The sequence below is a fragment of the Dryas octopetala genome, chromosome 2 (genome assembly GCF_963921425.1).
Source record: "Dryas octopetala chromosome 2, drDryOcto1.1, whole genome shotgun sequence".
Lineage (NCBI taxonomy): Eukaryota > Viridiplantae > Streptophyta > Magnoliopsida > Rosales > Rosaceae > Dryas > Dryas octopetala.
In genome coordinates this window covers 28691446-28711819 of record NC_141367.1, presented here as the reverse complement: position 1 = coordinate 28711819, position 20374 = coordinate 28691446, and the positions used below count along the sequence as shown (strand labels likewise).

General features: G+C 37.2%; 3 protein-coding genes across 6 annotated transcripts; all 3 read right to left on the bottom strand.

The window, feature by feature from the left end:
* Nucleotides 1-1558: 1558 nt before the first annotated feature.
* Nucleotides 1559-5457, bottom strand: RPK1 (receptor-like protein kinase 1). The gene has a single exon (XM_086233208.1). It carries the CDS (start codon nucleotides 5271-5273, stop codon nucleotides 1848-1850), a length of 3426 nt encoding a protein of 1141 aa, XP_086089334.1. The 5' UTR covers nucleotides 5274-5457; the 3' UTR covers nucleotides 1559-1847.
* A 3086-nt stretch (nucleotides 5458-8543) lies between these two features.
* On the bottom strand, nucleotides 8544-12306 carry LOC147295253 (Mitochondrial substrate carrier family protein). The gene is made up of 8 exons (XM_086233331.1): nucleotides 12114-12306; nucleotides 11345-11461; nucleotides 11155-11230; nucleotides 10756-10851; nucleotides 10089-10605; nucleotides 9750-9885; nucleotides 8875-9642; nucleotides 8544-8665 (listed from the first exon to the last, which is right to left on the bottom strand). Exons 2-7 carry the CDS (start codon nucleotides 11459-11461, stop codon nucleotides 9442-9444), a joined length of 1143 nt encoding a protein of 380 aa, XP_086089457.1. The 5' UTR covers nucleotides 12114-12306; the 3' UTR covers nucleotides 8544-8665; nucleotides 8875-9441.
* A 1843-nt stretch (nucleotides 12307-14149) lies between these two features.
* LOC147295252 (suppressor SRP40-like protein) lies at nucleotides 14150-18377 on the bottom strand. Of its 4 annotated transcripts, none has more exons than XR_015120901.1 (5): nucleotides 17777-18376; nucleotides 16162-17194; nucleotides 15140-15337; nucleotides 14389-14563; nucleotides 14150-14294 (listed from the first exon to the last, which is right to left on the bottom strand). XR_015120901.1 is itself a non-coding variant. In XM_086234516.1 (5 exons), exons 3-4 carry the CDS (start codon nucleotides 17190-17192, stop codon nucleotides 15145-15147), a joined length of 1224 nt encoding a protein of 407 aa, XP_086090642.1. In that variant the 5' UTR covers nucleotides 17193-17194; nucleotides 17777-17899; nucleotides 18034-18376; the 3' UTR covers nucleotides 14150-14563; nucleotides 15140-15144. The 4 variants fall into 4 exon arrangements, 3 of the variants coding, with proteins under 3 accessions (XP_086090642.1, XP_086090640.1, XP_086090641.1); XM_086234516.1 differs by having other exon boundaries at nucleotides 14150-14563; nucleotides 17777-17899; nucleotides 18034-18376; XM_086234514.1 differs by having other exon boundaries at nucleotides 14150-14563.
* Between the last annotated feature and the right edge of the window lie 1997 nt (nucleotides 18378-20374).

The window sequence follows — 20374 nt, the reverse complement described above, 5'->3', positions numbered from 1 at the left end:
TTCAGGAGTCAAGGATTTCCCTTGTCATTCTTTCACCAAAGTATGCTTGTTCAACATGGTGCCAGCTTGGACCAACTTTTGAAGATTCTTCAGTGCATAAATAGAAAGGGGCAAGTGGTGTTACCAGTGTTCTACCAAGTACAGCCATCTGATGTAAGGAACAAAATGGAAGGTTTCTCAAGACCGTTGCGGAACGGCTCTTCTTACTTCTTCAAATATTGTGGAATAGAAGCAATCCAAAATTGATGGCTTTTTTGTTTTTAACCTTTAGCTCATGGTTTGGAAGAGCCTCTTCTTACTTCGTAGGCTGTGTCTGCCATTCCGAGTTTCATTTTTTCCTCTTTTATTAGTTCCTTAGTATCAACAATGTAAAGAAGCAATTATGGGGATATGATTTATATTTTATTTTTTCAGAATGGTAAGTCTGCTGGTTCTTTTTGGGTTACAGTCTATGGACATGAAATATTGCTACTTAATGTTCTTGTTGGTAGCTTCTTTTAATTAAAAACTTGGTTATTTAAAAAATAAAAGTTTAGGGTTTAGCCTTTTGGGCGCTCCAAACAATTTCCAAGGAATGGACATGGACCTTCGCTGTCTCCAAAAAGTAAAAAAATAACGCATCCACATTAGATTGCATCAATAATTGCCTCCTACAAATAGGATTGAGGGTTCATTAATTACCCAAAAAAAAGGATTGAGATTTGAGACGCATGTTTATTTCCATATCTATTTGTTTTCATTTTTATTGAGCCATGGACAGTAGTTGGACACAGTGAAGAAAGAACGCATAATATTCCAAATTGAGTACTGTTTATTTGCTTAACTGCAATATCAAATATCAACGTGCTATCATGAAGATCAGCTGCAAGATAAACGTGAGATGAAAGGCAAGAAATTCTTAGGTGCAACGGTGTATACAAGCTGTAACTAACCTTTAAAGGGACTGATGTTTATGGAGGAAAACAACAAAGAATCTCGACAGCCACAGGGTTGTGTTACAAGTAGGCTATAAAGGCACAAAAGGTTACCCACAACACCATCCAATGAGCATATATATTTGTAATTTTGTGCATCTAACAAGAATAAAAAAAAAAAAAAAACTTAACTAGGAGTTCTTGTAGGAAGAGAGTTGCAGTTTAAGCTACAATAGGTAAAGAGTTACAGAAAGAGAGGCAAAACCTTTTAGTCTATGTATCTGTTGTTCCTTAAGGTCATAATGAATCATTCTATCATCAAAGATTGGATGGCCTAAGAAGATCAGGTATAATGTATATAAAACTTGAAAGAAGCACACCAACTCACCAAGTTATGGACATCACTCATCTGCATCTGAGCACTATTCCACTAGGTGAAATATTTCAACTTCCATCGCACCCTCAGCAGGTAATCTTCCAATTTATTTGCAATAAGAAGCATTTTTCAGGTGTCTTTTGCAAACAAAAACTCATCAGGTCCTGTTATTTGTCAATTAACAAGAAATGCACGAACCACAACTTAATTATAGAAATGAAATGTGATTTCATATCACTGCATGCAAAGCCTGAAGCAGCATATTAGGGAAAAATAAATGAATATGCATTACAAGACAATCAACCACTACCCTTTTTTCTGTTTAGACTTGAATTATACTTAAATTGCAAATAAACTGAGACATACTTGTATAAATGCAAGTTTCATAAATTTCTGAGCACAGGAGAAATATGCTTGTTACAAGAGAAAAAAACAAACTCAGAGCCCAATTTGAGGGATCCACAAAATGTGATTGCGGCGAAAATGTACAAATTACAAGCATGTCATACCTTCTATACTTCTAGGTTACCTCTACCTCTATATTTATAGTCTGGTCATTATCCACCGCACGAAATAGGTTGAATTCGCCTCAGTCTATGGACAACTTGCTTCATTGTAGGCCTAATGGAGAGGGTCTCAACAGTACATGTGACAGCCAAGTACAGCATCTCCACCAGATCATCATGCGGTCCTGCATCCCATAGCCCTTCCATGAAGACCTCCTTAGCCCGACCCATTCGTAACAGCATGCATGCCCACGAAACAATGTTGAAACCATTTCCATGTGAAGAAAATGACGGGTCAAGGGCTTTCTTATCCGAAATCAGTTCAAGCAGCACCACACCATAACTGTAAACATCAGCCTTTTCAGACACACGACAGGTCATAGCATACTCTGGTGCTACGTACCCAAAAGTTCCAGCCACACCAGTTGTTGCATGAGTTTCAGAAGTTCCCAAAAGCCTAGATAATCCAAAGTCAGACAAATAAGCATTGAAGTCATCATCTAACAATATATTACTTGGCTTGACGTCACGGTGTATGACACGCGGAACACACACATCATGCAGGTAGGAAAGTGCATGGGCTATATCCAGAGCAATCTTGTGGAGAATCTTCCAATTAAAAGACCTTGTAGATCTTTCCTTAATAAAATTTTCCAAATTCCCTCCTGGTAAATAATTATATATGAGTAACATCTCAGTTTCACTGGCATGGTAACCTATTAAAGTCACCAGGTTGGGGTGTCTCACCCTTCCAAGGGTCTTAATCTCAGCATGGAACTGCTGAACACCATGAAACCTTCCAACGGCAAGCCTCTTTACAGCTACTATGGTTCCTGGAGAGATTTCGGCTCTGTAAGTAGCCCCAAATCCACCGCTTCCGATGTAATTGCTTGCATTAAAATTCCCTGTTGCTTGAATAATATTCTCAAACGTCAACGGAGCTCCAATATCAGTAAAAACTGTAATTTCTTTAAATTCTAAACCCTGGACCCTGGAATCTGGTATCCATTTTCTTGTGTAAAAGAAGAGGATAACAAGAGATAGAAGAACCAAAACAATAGCTGATGCAGATACTATGGATGCAATCTCAATTGAGTTTAACCCGTTTAACTCATCATTTTCAGTATCTCCATTTTCTGATGGAGAATCAATGCTATTTTGTGTATTCCCATTACTATCCGGCTGATCTGAAGATGGCACAGTTAGCGAAACAATACGGCATGGATTAAGGAAAGGGTTTCCAAGGACACCACTACAGTTCATTACATTATTGTTCAATGGGAATGAACCAGACAGGTTATTAAAGGAGACATTAAATGTAGATAGTGATCTCACATTAGTCAAACCTGAAGGGATGTGCCCAGAGAGTTTATTTTCGTCAAGCAGAAAAATAGTTAAGTTTTTCAAGTTCACAAGGCCTTGTGGAATATCACCAGAAAGAGAGTTTGAAGATAGTCTTAACACTTCAAGGGAGTGTAACCACACAAAGCTAGCAGGAATTGTACCAGTAAGGTTGTTATTAGCCAGGGACATATACTTAAGATACTTCAACTGACTGATAGCCGCTGGAATTTGACCCTGCAACTGATTCCTGCTCAAGTCAAGAAAGACAAGAGATTTCAGATACCCAAGTTCTGGAGGTATTGAGCCAGATAATAGATTTCTAGAGGCATCCAAGAATCTAAGAGATCTGCACATCACACCAATCTTAAAAGGAAGGCGACCTGATAACTTGTTGTTACTAACATTAATAGCCATTCCATGTAATCCATCGCACTTTCCTAGTAAGCTTTCAGGAAATGGTCCAGTGAGCTTGTTCCCACCAGCAAGAAATGCATACACAGTCTGCTTCCCCAATCTCTCAGGTGCAAGAGGGAGGTCTTTGATTAGACCAATGAAGTTGTTACCACTAAAATCGTGAATCATTGTGAAACTAGCACCAGAAAGTGGTAAGTGGGAATCGAGATGAGTTCTGCAAGTAAAGAGCACTTGATATGCAAATGATGGATTTTGTTCTGGGACAAAATCTGAATGTGGGGGCACATGGGGGCACACTCCGGAATTAAATTTGAGGATAGGTCCAGACATGAGGTTTCCACTGACATTGAAAACGGTCATACAAGGAACTGGAAGCTTCTCATCAAGCTTCCCACTTAGCTTATTTGAGCTCAAATTTAGATAATGCAGCTTCTTGCATCTTTCAAACACGCCAATGACTTCTCCACTGAAAAGGTTCTGAGCTAAGTTCACCATTTCCAACTTCTCACAACCACCCCAATTGCTTGGAAGCTTGCCTTCAAGGGTTGCCCTTGGCGCCCAAAGTATTCTCATATTTCGCAGGGTTGTAATTTCCTCCGGAATGGAGCCTTCATAATAATTGTAATCTTCCTCCACACCACTAGATAATTCAACTGAAGAATCTCCATTTGTATTCTGATTGGTTGGAAACGAATTAAAAAGATTCGATAGGACAAGAACCGACAAATTGACACACTTTCCAAGCTCAGCGGGGATTGGACCACTAAGGCTATTTCTAGAAACATCTAGAACTTCAAGCCTCTGAATCCGACCAATTTGGCGAGGAATCACACCATCCAATGTATTCGAAAACAACAAAAGTGTCCGTAACTGCAGACAATTTCCCAAACTAGTTGGAATCCTCCCAACAAGGAAATTCCCTGACACATCAAGATGCTCAAGATTCCGACAATTACGTCCGAATTTAGATGGTATCGACCCCTTTAACCTATTTTGAGCCAAATAAAGCCCCTGCAACTTTGAAAAACTACCAAAAAACCCAGGAATGCTTCCACTCACTTCATTACCAGCTAAATTCAGAACCTCCAAATCCATGCATTTGGAAAGCGAAAAGGGAAGCTCACCACCAATTCTATTAAACCCAAGATTCAAAACCCTCAACTTTCTCAAACCCGAGAACCGACTTGGCAGCTTCCCGGCCAACAAATTGCCCTCAAGATCAAGCACTTCAAGCTTCTCCAAACCCCAAACTTCCTCAGGAATTTCACCACTAATTTCATTGTAAGGCAACGACAAATCTCTAAGCTCAGTGAGTTTCCCAAGCAAAGGTGAAAGCTTTCCAGCTAATTTCCCACTACTAGGTGAACTAGTCCTCCAAACCCCAAACCCATTAAACGGAAATCGAAATTTCAAAGTCTCAGAACAAGAAAGAGCTTGAAAATTACCTCCTTTTCCATCACTGCCAGTGATATTGAGCGAGACGACCCTGGATTTGGAGTCACAGGAGACCCCAAACCACGAACAGTGGTGATCGGAGTTGCTCGAGCTCCAGCTAGAGAGAACCCCATCTGGGTCTGAAAATGAGCTCTTGAGCTCAAGTAAAATCGACTTGTCGGACAACAGAAGCGTTTTCCCGGAAACAAAAGAGAGAACAAAACAAGACAACAAGCAGAAGACGTTGAGGGAAAACACGGTTTTGCTCAGCATATGGCATTTCATTTTCTCAAAAACAACGGTCTCTCAGAACAAAGGAAAAGGCAAAAAGAACCTTGCTTTTGGTTTTGAGGTTTCAGTGTTTCAGCTTCTTCTTCGTCTTAACTTCTGGTTCAGGTTCTAACTGAGGTCTTGAGGCTTGAGGTTGGAGTGCTTTCTCTTCTTTGTTTATTGTTATTTCAAGTTGATGTTTTTTCTTCTTCTACTTGTTAGATTGATTGGAAAATTCATGGCAATGCCAGAGAGACTCAGAGAGGGTGTGTGGGGCCCAGTGGACTTTGACGAATGGGTGAGGAGAGTGAGAGTGGGGTCCATTTGTCGGTCAATGAATGCATAAGCTCGTCAACACATGGCTGCTGCTTGTAAAGACCATGCGGATAATGGGTCCGTGCATGCTTGTCTAGGTGGCGGTCTGTATCTGCCACCTTCTGCTACATAATCTTGCCGTTAACAACATTCCTCTTTTTCTTTTTTCTTTTTTTCTTTTTTCTTTTTTATTCACGGGAAAAAGAATCTTTTTTTAATGACTTTAATTCTATTTAAGTTCAAACTATTATTTCATTACACTTCAAAAATTTCATAATATCGATTTTATCTTTATTTATTTTAAAATAAAAATAAAACACTCTCTTCCCTCCTCCCTTCCTTCACACTATCCACGTCGCATGTATATGTTAATAATATTCACTTTTATTTTAAAAAAAAGAGAATTAAGATTCTTTTTGGTCAATTAAAGAAGGCTTAATTATCGATTTACCACCCAAAACTATAACTTATTCTCACTTTACCACCTAAAAGTTTTTTTGTCCCAGATTACCACTGTAACTTACACCCGTGTCCCATTTTACCTTGTTCCGTCAACAATTCCGTTAATGCTGACGTGGCGCGTTGGATGTGCGCCACGTGTCACATCTTTTTTTGTATTTTTTTATTTTATTTTTATTTTTCTATTTTTATAAACTTTGAAAATTAATTAAAAATAGCTCCGAGCTTAGAAAAATACACGGAAAATTCCTACTGACTTGTCTTGACTAGTACTAATTTAATATGGGGTCAAAATACCAATTTTCCCTCTAAAAATTTTCAAAAAATTTGGAAAGTCTAAATTTATTTTTAGAAAATTAAAATACTCTAGACTCTTTGGAAATTCATAAAATAATCTCCCAAACTCCAAAAAATATGAGGTCTGCACCGTTAGTCTTCTAAAAACTAACAATACCTTTTTTGTGAACACTTGCTACCCAAAAGACCTCTCAGTCTTAGAGGAAAATAAAATTCCCTATAAAATAAATTCTAGAAAAATTCTAGAATTTCTGTAAAGTCTCAAAATAATTCTCTAAAACAGGCTTTTGGTAATTTTTCAAAATATTTTTGAGAATTTGTCCAAGAGTTTACGAAAATTCTAGAATTGTTTCTAGAATTTATTTAATAGAGGAAAATTTATTTTAATTTTTTAGAAACAAATTTGGACTTTCTAATTTTTTTGGAAATTTTTAGAGGGCAAATTGGTAATTTAACCTTATAGTAAATTAGTGCTAGTCAAGACGAGTCCGTAGAAATTTTTCGTGTATTTTTCTGAGTTCGGAGCTATTTTTAATTAATTTTTAAAGTTTATAAAAATAAAAAAATGTGACACGTGGCGCACATCTAGCGCGCCACGTCAACATTAACGGCTAGATCGTCAGCATTAACGGAATTGTTGACGAAACAAGGTAAAATGGGACACGGATGTAAGTTACATGTGGTAATCTGGGACAAAAAAACTTTCAGGTGGTAAAGTGGAAATGAGTTACAGTTTTGGGTGGTAAATCAATAATTAAGCTATTAAAGAAAATTGAGGTTGATAAGATCATAAGAGTAAATTGATGAAATTTTGAGCTAATTTTCTTTTAGAATATTAATGTGCCATGACCAGTATATAAATATTTAAAATACCACAAGAAGAGAAGAAGAAGACTCCGATTTATTTTTTCGCTGGAGAAAAAGATTTTTATTTTGACAACAATTTGTGCAAAGAATTCAAATGAAACAATATATCTAATTATTTTAAATAAAAATTTTTACACTGTGAAAGTGAAGAAAATATTAGGATCTATCATGAATTCAATAGTTTCTCAATATATCCATAAAATATGAACTTATTATTAAAATCCAAATCTTCCATATAACCATTATCTTATGTTAATAAACCATAAGAAATTTTGTTAACTGATCAGAAGGTACAATAAATTAAAACATAAGTACACTACAATAAATTTATAGATTATTTGAGAAATGATTGATTAACGTTCAGGGCATTTTCATACAAAATGTAATATGTAAACTTATCTTCTGGCATGGTGAATCATAGTGTAAAATGAATAATAATGTTAAAAATATCTCCCTCTATTTCGTATCCCTGGCTCTGGTGGCACACAGCCACTGCCATGGAGTCTCAATGTCATCACCTGTGGTTGTTGGCACGTGTCAATCCCCTTCCTCTTATAGCATTCGCAATGGTGGTGTTCAATGCAGTTTTATTGCACGAAATTAAACTAATTAATTAAAATCCACTCGCAGTGGTGTAGGTTAGTTCATTGCAATTGATGCAATTGTAATAGAGGGTGCATGAAATAGCACCCCGGTACAAATTGTAATAGAACCAGACAAGAGCCCCACATGTCACATGGGTTTGTAGAAGAGAGAACCAAAAAAAGAAAAGGACCAATAAACAAGTGACATTTAAAAAGATATAGTTATTGATCTGAAGTTATTGAACTGTACGATTGCAAGTAAAATTGCAGTTCAGTTCAATAGATGATGCCAAAATTTGAGCTATTGAACAACCATTGTGAATGCTCTTACAACACCCACCAATGCATTCAGCAACGTGTATTAACACTTCATACTACTAGAGCAAAATGTTATGCTTATCCTCAAAAACCAAAGGCAAAAAGGGATTAACAGGGCTTGTGCTGATTATTGCACCTGAATTACAATTGAAAATGGGGGAGGGATATGAAGGTTAAGTCCACGCCTCGAGACAGACAACCGAACCTGCAAAGTATGAATAAATATAATTGCGTAAGTTCTTTCTCGATTACCTGGTGTTTACCATACTATCTAAAAAACAAATCCAAGAACTGCTCAATGCCCTTTCAATTTTTTTGTTTCTTTTGCTTATTATCGTTGACAAATTGGGGAATGCATCTGAATTTGGATCCAAACAATGAAACAATCCCCTCAAGTTCTTCTAGATAATGAAAACACGAGCACATAAATCAGCACAAGCATGATACTTGATGCTTTTTCTTCCATCTTGGAAAAAGCTAGTCCCTCGGAGTTGGAACAAGTGGTCTCTCATCTCATCATTTGTCACCAGCAAACACTTAAAATTAACAGCAGCGTACAACCAGTACCTATAAACCACATGGGGAACACATTTTAGGCACAGGCAGCTGCAGATAAATGAGCTTCATTTTGTAAATGATTTAAATTATAGCAACAAATTGCAGTATATATATATGCTGCAACTATTTGTATATGTAATTTTTTTCTCCTCTTCAACATGCAGAAATGTCTAACAACTCAATCTGACAATTTTATAGGTTAAGAAATGCAAACTTACCAATCATCATTTGAACCAGCTGGAGTAGCGTAAAGTGCACCAGACTTTTCCAACTCTCTAGCAAAGCCTTGTTCTTAAGATCCTGGGAAGGTCCACCAGTTATGCGATATCTGTGCAATATAACAATTGGCAATCTCTTTGCTGGACTCATTTCATGTAATTGATTCACAACAGAATTGAGCTAGAACAAAGATGGAATTATCCATCATCATATATCTGATAACTGATAGGAAGAAATCAAATTAAAATAATAAAAAATTAGAAGAGTAATGCAGGATGACATTTTTGGAGTGTCAATAGCGCCTCCCAAAAAAATATTATTATTTTATAAAAATGGAGGGAGGACCATACAACAAAAATATGCAGAGGTGGTGTACATACAAGTTACACCAGGAGAAAAGATTTTGTTCATGTTAAACCCCAAAAAGTATTGTATTATCAATGCCTTTTGCTTATCTGGATGTTCCAGTTTCATTGAGATAACAAAGCAGCAAACTTATACAATCACACAAATCCAGCTCTCTGTCTCTATCTATTGTCTCTCTTTAAGAAAGCATTCTATGCCAATTAATTGGCTCTTCCAACAAGATGATCCACAGTCAAGAAATAACTTCCCACCATTATGAATGATGCAATCCCACTGCGAGCCATCCGCAACCCGAGGCCACGGAACAGGAGATTTCTGTCTGCAGGGTGGATCCCTGTAACTCTCTCAAACCTATTCCCTGGTTCTCTCCATTTCAGAAGCTTCCTCTCCAGAGAGACAAACTGCCACCAGAAAAACACAAACTTACAACATACTATAATCATAGTAACCTTACCAAAATCATACAAGAACCAAAGCAGACAGACTTTAAAAATAACAAGTAGCATACCTTGGGCAGCACAATACATTGTGATCGACACTTGGCAGTGTCAAAACAATGAGAAGCAGCTGCAGCAACTGAACCAGAAACTCCAGCCGCAAGACTAGCAGCCAAAGGAGACAGCGGACCGATTTCATCATCCGACCTAAGAGAAAGCAAGTTCACTTCAACAGAAGAAAAAGGGAAACATAAAATTATGCCAATTCCTTCTACAGGCGCTCCTATCTGAGGATTTGACATCTTGAAGAAAGCATTAGATGCATACACATGAGCAATGCAAAAAAAATGATACTCGATGGTGTGATTAAACTAAGATACAGGCAACGTCATAGCAACTTCCTTTAATACCTGGGTTCCGGATCCATCCCCACTGCCTTCCAGTCAAGCATTGCTCGGTGCAGGAATTGCCAAGTAGAAAAGAACATGCCACCAAAAATTGAATCCCTAACAACTCCTGACCGCAGACCTCTCCATAATGCACCCCATCCTTCCAAAGAGATGATTTCAGATGGTTTCCTAACACTGAACAAGGATGGTGGCCTCCCAGATCCAGTCATCATCCATGGATACTCTTGTAAAGCACTCATCATATTGGGATGTTTGGTTGTTAGGGTGGATAAAAGGCCAACAGAATGATTTAATGCCATCTTGTCTGGAGTATATCCATGCAGTAATCTTTGAATCAGAGGTGCAACAGCTCCCTTTTCTGTGAGAGAGGCCAAGTTTGGAATGCGAGAAGCAGAGGTCACCTGGTCACGAAGTTTTATAAGTTCAAAGGGAGAGCTTATTAGTGATTCTGCAGCACCAGAAACAAGTCCTGCCAAGAAGGCCTCAGAGATGTAGACGTAGTTATCTTCTCGACCATCTGTCAAAGAAGTATTTGCAACCACAAAATGTGTCGGAAGCTGTAAATCAAATGTAACAAAGATAAACTTTGGTGCTATGTATTGATATACCATTCTATCCATGTAAATTCACATGTTTATTATTAATTACAAAAAATAAAGAGAAATACCTTTGTAAAAGGCCGTCAAAATTTCATAGGTCCCAAAGCGAGCTCCAACGCCTAAAGTTCTTCCCACCGCCAACCACCGAAAACCACTGTACAAACCTACAGTATGTGTTACAGACCAAACTTAACAATAATCAGTAAGCCCAAAAATCTAATCAGTTTAAAACCAAAGGCATAACCATCCATGGAATTTAAACATTCAGATAATTCAGAGCATGTAGAGAATCATATTGCACGCGTAAAGAGGGAACCGTCATTGGAAAGGATATAACCTGGAACCTTTTCCCCAAAGAATAGAAACAGATTAGTAGCTCATGGATTTCACTCTGGTTGACTTACAGTGTAAATGAAAAATTAAAACAAAATGGTATTTGATAGAATTAAAAGAAATTCAGAAAGTACCTGAATTTCCTGAAAAAGATTGAACTCTGTTTAAAACCTGAGTAATTGTCAATTGTTTACTAGAACCTGAACCAACCTGTTCTCTCAATGAAAATAAATGAGGATTCAGGTTATAGGCAGATTATTACATGGCTCTTCATAAAGCAAATAACTTTTAAAGTATCAGAAATGTAGGCAAAGAGTGACAAACCTGAATAAGGACTTTGATAGTATCAAGAGGGTAAGTAAGAGCTGTGCTTAATGTCACTGACCCTACACCAGCAAGTGCATGGGTTGCAAATATCTGGTCCTTTAACAACACATCCATCTAAAATTCAGAAAATATGAAAGAAAAACAATATTTCTCATCAGCGATTGAGACAGAACTTTGAATTCCATTCAAACTTCACTCAACAAAGATTTATTCATAATCTGTTTATCTCCCAAATGCTTTTCCAGACATGTACTTAAAAAAATTTCAGATACAAATGCCTTACAGTTGGTAGAGCATGCTGGCATAAGCTACTAATTCATGGGATTATGATGTCATCGACCAATTTGTGTACGTATATGCATAAATCTTCCAAATGGGATGGACAAAGCGTGATACATCTATTTTATCAAATGCCAAAGCCTTAGAAGCTAAATGATTTACTGGAGGTTCATAAGCAGGTATTGTGAAAAAATATATCAAAAACCGAAATCAACAAACCACAGCCCCACCCATATGCTCAAAAACTATTTTCTATCATTTTTAATAACCCAACAAGCAACAAGCAAGACCCAGTAGAAGATATATAAATATTGGTCCTTTGAGGCATTTCCTCAAACACATTATTTACAATACGCTACGAAGATGAAAACCCGAACAACAGAAAAAAAAAAAAAAACACAAGTAAGTAATCAAATGAAGCAATGCTTGAGATGAGTGTTTAACTATTTGCTAATCAATGCTTAAAATTTCAACAAAGAATGTGTACCGGCGCTGTAAAGTCACTTTGTTCTTCCTCTCCCCTCTTCAAATTGTCCTCTGAATTCCAACACTCAACACTCTAATAAGAAGTGGTACTCAACTGTAAAGCTCAAACATCAGCAAAAATGTTCCTGAACGAAAAAAGTTTTAGTGTTTTTTTTTCAGACTAAGTTCAATTAAAATTCTTGAGCTGCCAAGCAGCACATATCTATGGAGGTAGAGGTGTCAAACGGGTCGGGTCGGTCCGAGCATGACACGATTAAAATAGGCACGGTACAATTAAATAGGTTGGGCCGGGCTGAAGTTTTTAGCTCATTGGGCACGACACGACACAAACACGACATGGGTCAAGCACGGCACGAGCACGGGCACGAAATGGGCCCAAATTAGACACGACTATTTTAACATTGTTTTTTCTATTTTTAGAGAACCTTTCAACAAAAATATTCGATTTTCATGAAAAATAATATTAATATTTAATTATAAATAAGAAAAAATATTATAAGATTAGTTTTATCACTCTAAAAAATAAAAATAAAAAAAGGTCTGTGGGCCGGTCCGTTTAAGGCACGGCACAAGCACGAATGACTTGCGGGCCGTGCCGGGCTTAGGTCTTAACTATATGGGCCCGCCCGAGTACGACACGAAAGCATAATGAGCTCAATTTAACGGGCCGGGCCGGCCCGTTTGACACCTCTAAATGGAGGAGATGAGGAGGGTATGGCAACTTGGTTTTTGGGCCAGGGACTTTTAAGTCCAAGCCCAATTCATATTTGATAATGCACAGCCCAATCCAGGCCCGAAATAGGTTAGGACAGTTTTGACCGCCAAAAATTGCGAAATTCCCCGATCTGCCACTTCACTCATGTAGAAACGGCACTTCATTATTTCAAGGAGAATTCGTGTCTATGATTTGTCCCTATGAATATGATAAAAGTCAAGTCTGTCCTGGGTTCAATTAAGGATAGCATTTCAGCATTTCAGCTTGCCCAAGGAAAAAAAAATAAAAATCACCCTTTCTCTCTGCTTTTTATTGGAGCCATTTGTAAAGAATAGCAACAAGTCCTTGAGTCTCAGCAAAACAATAGTTTTTTTTTTTCTTTTTAATCTGAGAGTGGAAAAGGGAGAATTCAAACTTAAGACTTCTCCATAATTTAGAAAATGATGTTATTTAAAAACTTTTGATGGTACCATGCGAAGAGGGGTAACAATTTCTCCCGCCAATCCAACACCCACTACTTGTACTGCCCTAATATGGTATCTGATAATGTATTTTACTCATGTTAGAAATGATTTTTTTTAATAAAGGTATAACAGGCCAGGTTCCTATTTATAGGTGAAAGGCAATGGAAAACTTGACCACACTTTGATATCACTTAGCATCCCTGCGTGTGAGGAGAAGAGAATTACCGATTCATTTCTTATAAATTAAAAGAAGATTTAAAGTCCAGTTCATTTTATGAGTCTTTTTTAGAATAAAACTGATAGTGATTTAAGATTTTTAATTAAGTCTTTTTATTTTTCTTATTTAACGACTTTATGTTAGATTTTAACTCTGAAATTTTGGATGACGAATTTATTTCATTTTATGAATTTTTTTTAGACTAAAACAGGTAGTGATTTAAAATTTTTAATTAAATCTTTTTATTTTTCTTCTTTGACGGCTTTATGTTAAGTTTTAACTCTAAGATTTTGGGCTTTACCCAAAATCTCGAAATTAAAACCTAACATGCAGCATCGAAGAAATACTCTTCAAATAGAAAAAAAATACCCTTCAAATCAAAGAAGGACTTTATTATGAATTAAAAGAACTTTCTTCTAAATTAAAAAAACTTTATTATGAATTAAAATAATTTTTTTATAAATTTTAAAACACCCTCACCCTCAGTCTCCATCTAAAAACTGTTTTTCTAAATGACCTAAGTCTAATTATCTCTAAATTAAATACAAGATGATCTCTAGACCAAAAAAAAAAAATAGAGATAATCTCATAAAGAGGATAAATAAAGAAAGAGACCCAACCATGGCCAAAAAAAAAAAAAAAGACCCAACGAAATGGCAATGCATTCAGTGACAGCGTTATTTGAAAAACATATAGCATTCTCTCTCTTTTTCTTTCGACAAGAGGCGTATATCCCAAGTCAAAATAATTAAAAGGACCCCTGTGGATCCTATTTCATCGATGGACCTGCAAATATGGAAGTGAAATTGGTTATATACATTACAAAAAGAATTCTTTGAATATTGATGAGCTCGCACTCTACTGAGGAGTCCGGACATGCCTGGTAAATCAAGAAGTTGCAGCTGATGCTGCTGGAATGCTCAGTCAGTCAAAATTCAAATCCATCCTGCATATTAAAATCTGCTTCCATCCCATGATCTGGGCTCTGATGCATAATACTCCCGTACGTCAACATTGGCAGATTGCTTTTGTGTAATTGGTAGCACCCATTCTTCCTGGAACAGAGCATTTTCACACAAAATTTTTCTTCAAAGTTGTCACACAGCAACTAGCATGCACTTGCTCACATTCCTTTTATGATATTGATATGGCAAAGGAGAGGCCTAAAATGTTCTTTGTTGTACGTACAATCGTATGACTTTGTAATGTGAACCGGTGGCATATTTAGTGTAGTATGCAGGGCTCCACACTAGATGACTTGACTGAGACTAATCAAATAAGGGAGCTCACAAGTTTCACTATTGTATGCTAATGCTATATCCTATATGTATTATAAGATACATTAAGCCTATTGTACAATTACAGTCACACCATGTAGCATGTCTGCATACACCAAACTATGAAACTAGATATCTGCACCTGAAACTAGAATATTAGAAGAAATAATTGCAACTAGATATCTGATGTAGAAAAGACTGCTAACTATGAACTGTTGCAGTTTGAGCAGACTTTCCATCGGTGATTGAATTTTCTAACAATCTGGTGTAACTATATATATGCTTTTCTCAGCACAGGTATCTTAAGGGTTCATAATGGACAAGAAGGAGGCTTACAACATCCATAGCACTTACATTTCTCAATAACAACAACAATACCATTTCCGACGATGACAAGAACAACCCCACTTGCACCAAGAAAAACAACGAAACCAATAGGTGACTTTTGGTTTAGTTGCTTTTTTATTCAATAATTTGGCTGCGGGTGGCTCCAGACACTGCTCTTCAGTACCTTGTGTTACCTTCACAGAAGTTTTCATCCCATCTGTTAATCTGCCATGTCATAATGGACATAACAGTTACTATAGATTGCAAGTGAGGTGAAAAGATATCAAATATTTACATGATAATCCAGTAAAAATGATATTGTTATAATGTAAACAATATGTTTTCACTTAAAAGCCGGACTACCGATGACCACTATAGTTAAAGAGACATGCAAATATGGTTGAAAAATCACAACGCATTCTTTTTTTGGCTACAGTTCCAAGGGTAGCAGAACGGCCAGCTACAATTCGAACAGTAGCTCAACGGCCATGCATGCTTCTTTCTTCTTCAATAAACAAAGGGTATAATCTTCATGGACTAAGTTCAAGGTTTGGGATCTTAGCCAATAAAATAGAAAGTTTCAGGTTTGGGAACTTCCATGCAAATATACATACATGAGCATGCGTACAGACGATGCCTCCTACACACACCAAATTCTGTAGACATGCATGTCTGAAATTTGTGCCTACATGAGCATGAATAATACTAGAAAGGAAAATGCTACTTATACCAACTCTTTGTCCCAAACTTTTTTTTTTTCTAATCTATGTGGCACATGATATGCACTCCACATCATTGCATTAGAAATAAAAAATAAAAAACAAACAAACTCTTGTAGAGTCTAATGCAAGAATGCCACAGTCGGGAAAAAAAAGTTGAGAAGAAAAGTTGGACTATATAGCATTGTCCTACTAGAAATTATTGTATGAACACAAACTCTGTACTATGCACACAATACTGCATGTATGCCCATCCTAAATACACAGTACATATGTAAAATCAGGGTACATCCATGCATAGTTCACATTAGAAAATGCATATAGACGTACATTGGAAAGGCAAAAGAGCGTGTGCTAGCTCCACTCCCATCAGAACGGCGGGAGAGGCTAGGGGATTTTAAGGATACAGGAGGTGGTACCCTTCCCTCACTATGATCTTCAGCACTTGTACTTGCAGTGTCCTTCTTGGTCTCATCAGCAACTCCTTCAGCTCCAGATTCCCTCCCCTCTTCGATACTATTTCTTTCAATTTCTACCTCCGGAACTGGAGGGGGTGGATTAAACACAAACAACTCACCTGATTTGGTCAGTTCCCCAGATTTACCCAAATCACCCGACATAAGTATTTGATCTCTGGAAAAGCTATTGTTGCCTAAATGAATGCTAAACAACGACTCATTGGAAGCAACACTCCATTCCAATTCATTGTTGGATTTGCTTTTTTCAAACACAGAAGCTGGGATCCTGTAAGGATCATATCCTTCACTCCGTTCCATCATTTGGATTGAAGGAGATTCTGTTGGTGATATATCATGTACCATCGACCCATCAGTGGCATCAGAAACTTGAGATGTTGATGCGGGACCCAGAGAGCTGAGGTCATGATGTGTAGGGAGGGAAGTGATGTGCGTCGAAGTGGTGATTGTATTTGTGTCCATTTGGAAGAGATCATCCAATGACAACTCTGATGCCGCTGAAGATGAAGAGGAAAAACTGATTAGTTTCATGGACGAGGCACACAGAGCACCTTTATTAGCGGTAGCCTCCGGATGTATTGTCGAGTGGTTATTGCTATCACTCCCATCAGTAACCTTTGGGTGTGTTTCTGAGTGCTTACTGCCTCCACTCCCATCAAGAAGCTTTGGATGTGCTTCTGAGTCAATAACCCTTGGATGTGTTTCTGAGTCAAGAACCTTTGGATGTACACCTGACTCAATAATATTTGGATGTGTTTCTGAGGGCTTACCGCTTCCACTCCCTTCAAGAACCTTTGGATGTGTTTCTGAGTGCTTACTGCCTCCACTCCCATCAAGAACTATTTCCAAATGCTTACTGCTTCTGCTGCCATGTTCCATGTCCATAACTGAAACATGCCCAAAACAAATTTCATAACAGAAATAATTGATACAGCTTGGTTTCAAGTGTCGATATTATCTCTTTCGAATGCAGAAAATAAATCAAGAGCGCAATGAGATGGATTTCCAACTTGATTGTGTGAACCGAATATGGATTTCCAAGTTTGGAAAAATTGCTTCCTTAAGCAAAGCATGCCCATCTAGATATAGGAGCATTGTATACTAATACGCCAACACACATGTCATTATCAATTTTCACAACTCACAAGTCACAACTATAAAACCATTCAAAATGAATGGGTTATGAAACCAACCAACAGATTTAAGCCCATACCAGTTATATACAATTTCATGATTTTATTATGTAAACAATTACCTGCACCAGATATTATTTCTACATTTGCACATTTGTGCAAACATCCAAAATTCAACATTTCCCTTCCTTTCTTTTAATGAAGTTTCTCAATGGCCAAAAAACATCCCCTATCAACTATTGAAATTTGTTTTCAGATATAAGAGATGAATTTTAGAACTAAATTCAAACTGATTTGAAAAGGCAAGCAAATAGATAATGAAGGCAAAACACTCACTCGAATCATTACAAAAAGGCCCTTTGGATCCCAATTCCAAATGACCCTATGCGCATAGCCGCAATAATCAACGTGCTGGAAGCGGCATCGCAATCAGCAGCTCCTCCCTCAACTCAATCATATCTACAAAATGCCCGAGAAATATAGCATTCATAAATCTTCGAAAAACCAGATATTCAAAAAAAATAAAATGACAGAGAAAAACCCTTGATTTATAAACCCTAAATTACAAAAAATAAATTAAAATAAGCAGGCACCTGAAATAAACGGCTAGAATTACTAAAAAAATATCTGAGACTGAAATTGTTGGCGTTGAACTTCTGAAAATTGTGGTTTTTGGTTTTTGCAAGGGAATGTAGGGGCTATGAAAATAGTAATGAAGGAATGACAACTGGGAAATTAGGGTTTGCGCGTGGGAAAATCAAAATCTGATGATGAAAGGCCTTGAGACATTTTCGGCGTTTCTTTGGGTTCCCTCCGTAACTAACGATCACTGCCTTTCGCGCCATCTTTAACTACTCTCGCCTCTTTGGACGATGGTAAAACGTTCCTGTATGCTGGGTTCTGATTCGGGTGTTCGGATTCAAGCTATTATATGGCGCCACGTCACAGTATGAGGATTTATCGATCATTTCAGTAAGTGGAAATACACTTTGATTTTTAGTGCTGTTGTCTGCGCACTCATTTTCCTCTCACTACACACCCCTTTCTCACCACACAAATTTTTTTTTTTTTCTAATTTCTTAAAAAACACCTTAAAAAAATTTAAAATATCCTCATTTACATTTAAAAAAAAAAAAAAAAACTACAACTCAGCCAGCCCACCCCACCCCCAACGCAGACTCCGGCAGTAGCCGGCCTCCCTTCCTCTCCTTTCCTTTCCTTCCTCTCTTCTCTCCCCGCTTTTTTTTTCTTTCTCTCTCTCTCTCTCTCTCTCTCTCTCTCTCTCTCCCTATTTCTCCTATCTCCCCTCTCTCTTCTCTCCATTTCTTTCTCTGGCTTTTCAACCCAACCTAGCCACACAAGTACGATCCCACCTCCGACCTTGATCTCACTGTGCGTTGCCGCTGGGTTGGGTGGGGCGGATCAAGGTAAGGCGAGGTTGGGTGGGGCGGAGCTTGACTGAGCAGGGCGAGGCAGGGAAGGGGTGGGGCGGGGCTGGCCTTTTCCTTAATAGGGAAGAAGAAGGAGAAAGAGATAGGGGAGAGAAAGGCAAAAAAGAGACAGAGGGGAGGGAGAGAGACATAGAAAGAGGGAAAGAGAAGGGGGAGGCCGATCGTCGGTTTGAACCATCAGCGATAGGGCGGCACCGACAATGGTGGGGTCGAGGTGGGTCTGGACTTGGAGGTGGTGATGGGTATGTAATGAGGGTATTATGGTCATTAATTGTAATTTAATAAATGAGAGAGAGGTGTTTAGTGAGAGAAAAATGAGTGTACAAATAGCATCACTTTTGTTTTTTTCTTGTAAAGCTACTTTAGGGTCATCTTAGATGGAATGAATTTTATTTTTTTAATATTTGGGAGGATGATTTCAAAATTAAGTAGATGAAAATACTACTAAATCAGTAATTAATTTGTAAGGATAATTTTATATCATGTTGTGACTTGTGACAAGATTTTGCATGATTTTGAACATGACAAGATAACATAACTCAAATTCAATTGTAAGTTAATTAATTAATATTGATCATTATATAATAGTTTATATCGGTGTAAGTGACACAATGTGTCAGTAATTAGTTTGTAAGGATAATTTTATATCGAGTTGTGACTTGTGACAAGATTTTGCATGATTTTAATCATGACAAGGTAACATGACTCAAATTCAATTGTAAGTGAATTGATTAATATCGATTGTTATGTGATAGTTGATACCAGTGTAAGCGATACAATGTGCGTGTGAACGTAAATGATACAATTTGCTAACATTGGGAAGAGCCCAGCATACATGACCTGATGACCAGCTTTCCATGGTTCAAAAAGGTAGAGTAGTTATGGCCCCAAAATTAAAAAAAAAAAAAGGTAGAGTAGTTAAAAATAGAGCGAAATAATATTAGTCTACCAACAAGGCGGGGTCATGATATAAAATTTGGGTGGGCTAAATTTGTAAAAGAGTAGAACTATAATAAATGAGTTAAATCAGAAAAGAGAATTGGGCTTAAGATGGAGACTGAAGTGGGTTAGAGATTGAGATTAAGGTGGGCTAAAATAATTTAAATTATAAAATTACAAAGTAAAAAATGAAAAAACATTTGGGCCAACCAACTAATGGCTACGCCCCTGTCTAACAGTTTGTTGTTTCAATTGATATGTTATGAATAAAATGATTACTTTAGGTATATTCTTTAGTATTGTATGAATTGAATTTGAAGGTTTTAGTTTGTAAAGATATGATTAATAAATAAGTTATGTTAGTATATTTTATCTTTTTTTATTACATTGAGAGAGGTCAAATCCTTAACATATCTCAGTTCTAATATCCTCCCACCACTTAGATTAACTTTAAAAGTTTACTTTGGTCTATTATTATTTAATACCATTAATTGATGACAATAACACTATAGTTTAGAAAGAAAAAATTCAAAAAAAGGCTAGT

Excerpts from the sequence above, each read along its gene's own strand:
- LOC147295252 (XM_086234515.1), bottom strand. The coding sequence starts at position 17,192 with ATGGACATGGAACATGGCAGCAGAAGCAGTAAGCATTTGGAAATAGTT. Across the intron at positions 15,338-16,161 it reads CGCTCTTTTGCCTTTCCAAT|ATTAACAGATGGGATGAAAA; the intron begins GTACGTCTATAT and ends ATGACATGGCAG.
- RPK1 (XM_086233208.1), bottom strand. The coding sequence starts at position 5,273 with ATGAAATGCCATATGCTGAGCAAAACCGTGTTTTCCCTCAACGTCTTC.
- LOC147295253 (XM_086233331.1), bottom strand. The coding sequence starts at position 11,461 with ATGGATGTGTTGTTAAAGGACCAGATATTTGCAACCCATGCACTTGCT. Across the intron at positions 11,231-11,344 it reads CTATCAAAGTCCTTATTCAG|GTTGGTTCAGGTTCTAGTAA; the intron begins GTTTGTCACTCT and ends TTGAGAGAACAG. Across the intron at positions 10,852-11,154 it reads ATCTTTTTCAGGAAATTCAG|GTTTGTACAGTGGTTTTCGG; the intron begins GTACTTTCTGAA and ends CACATACTGTAG.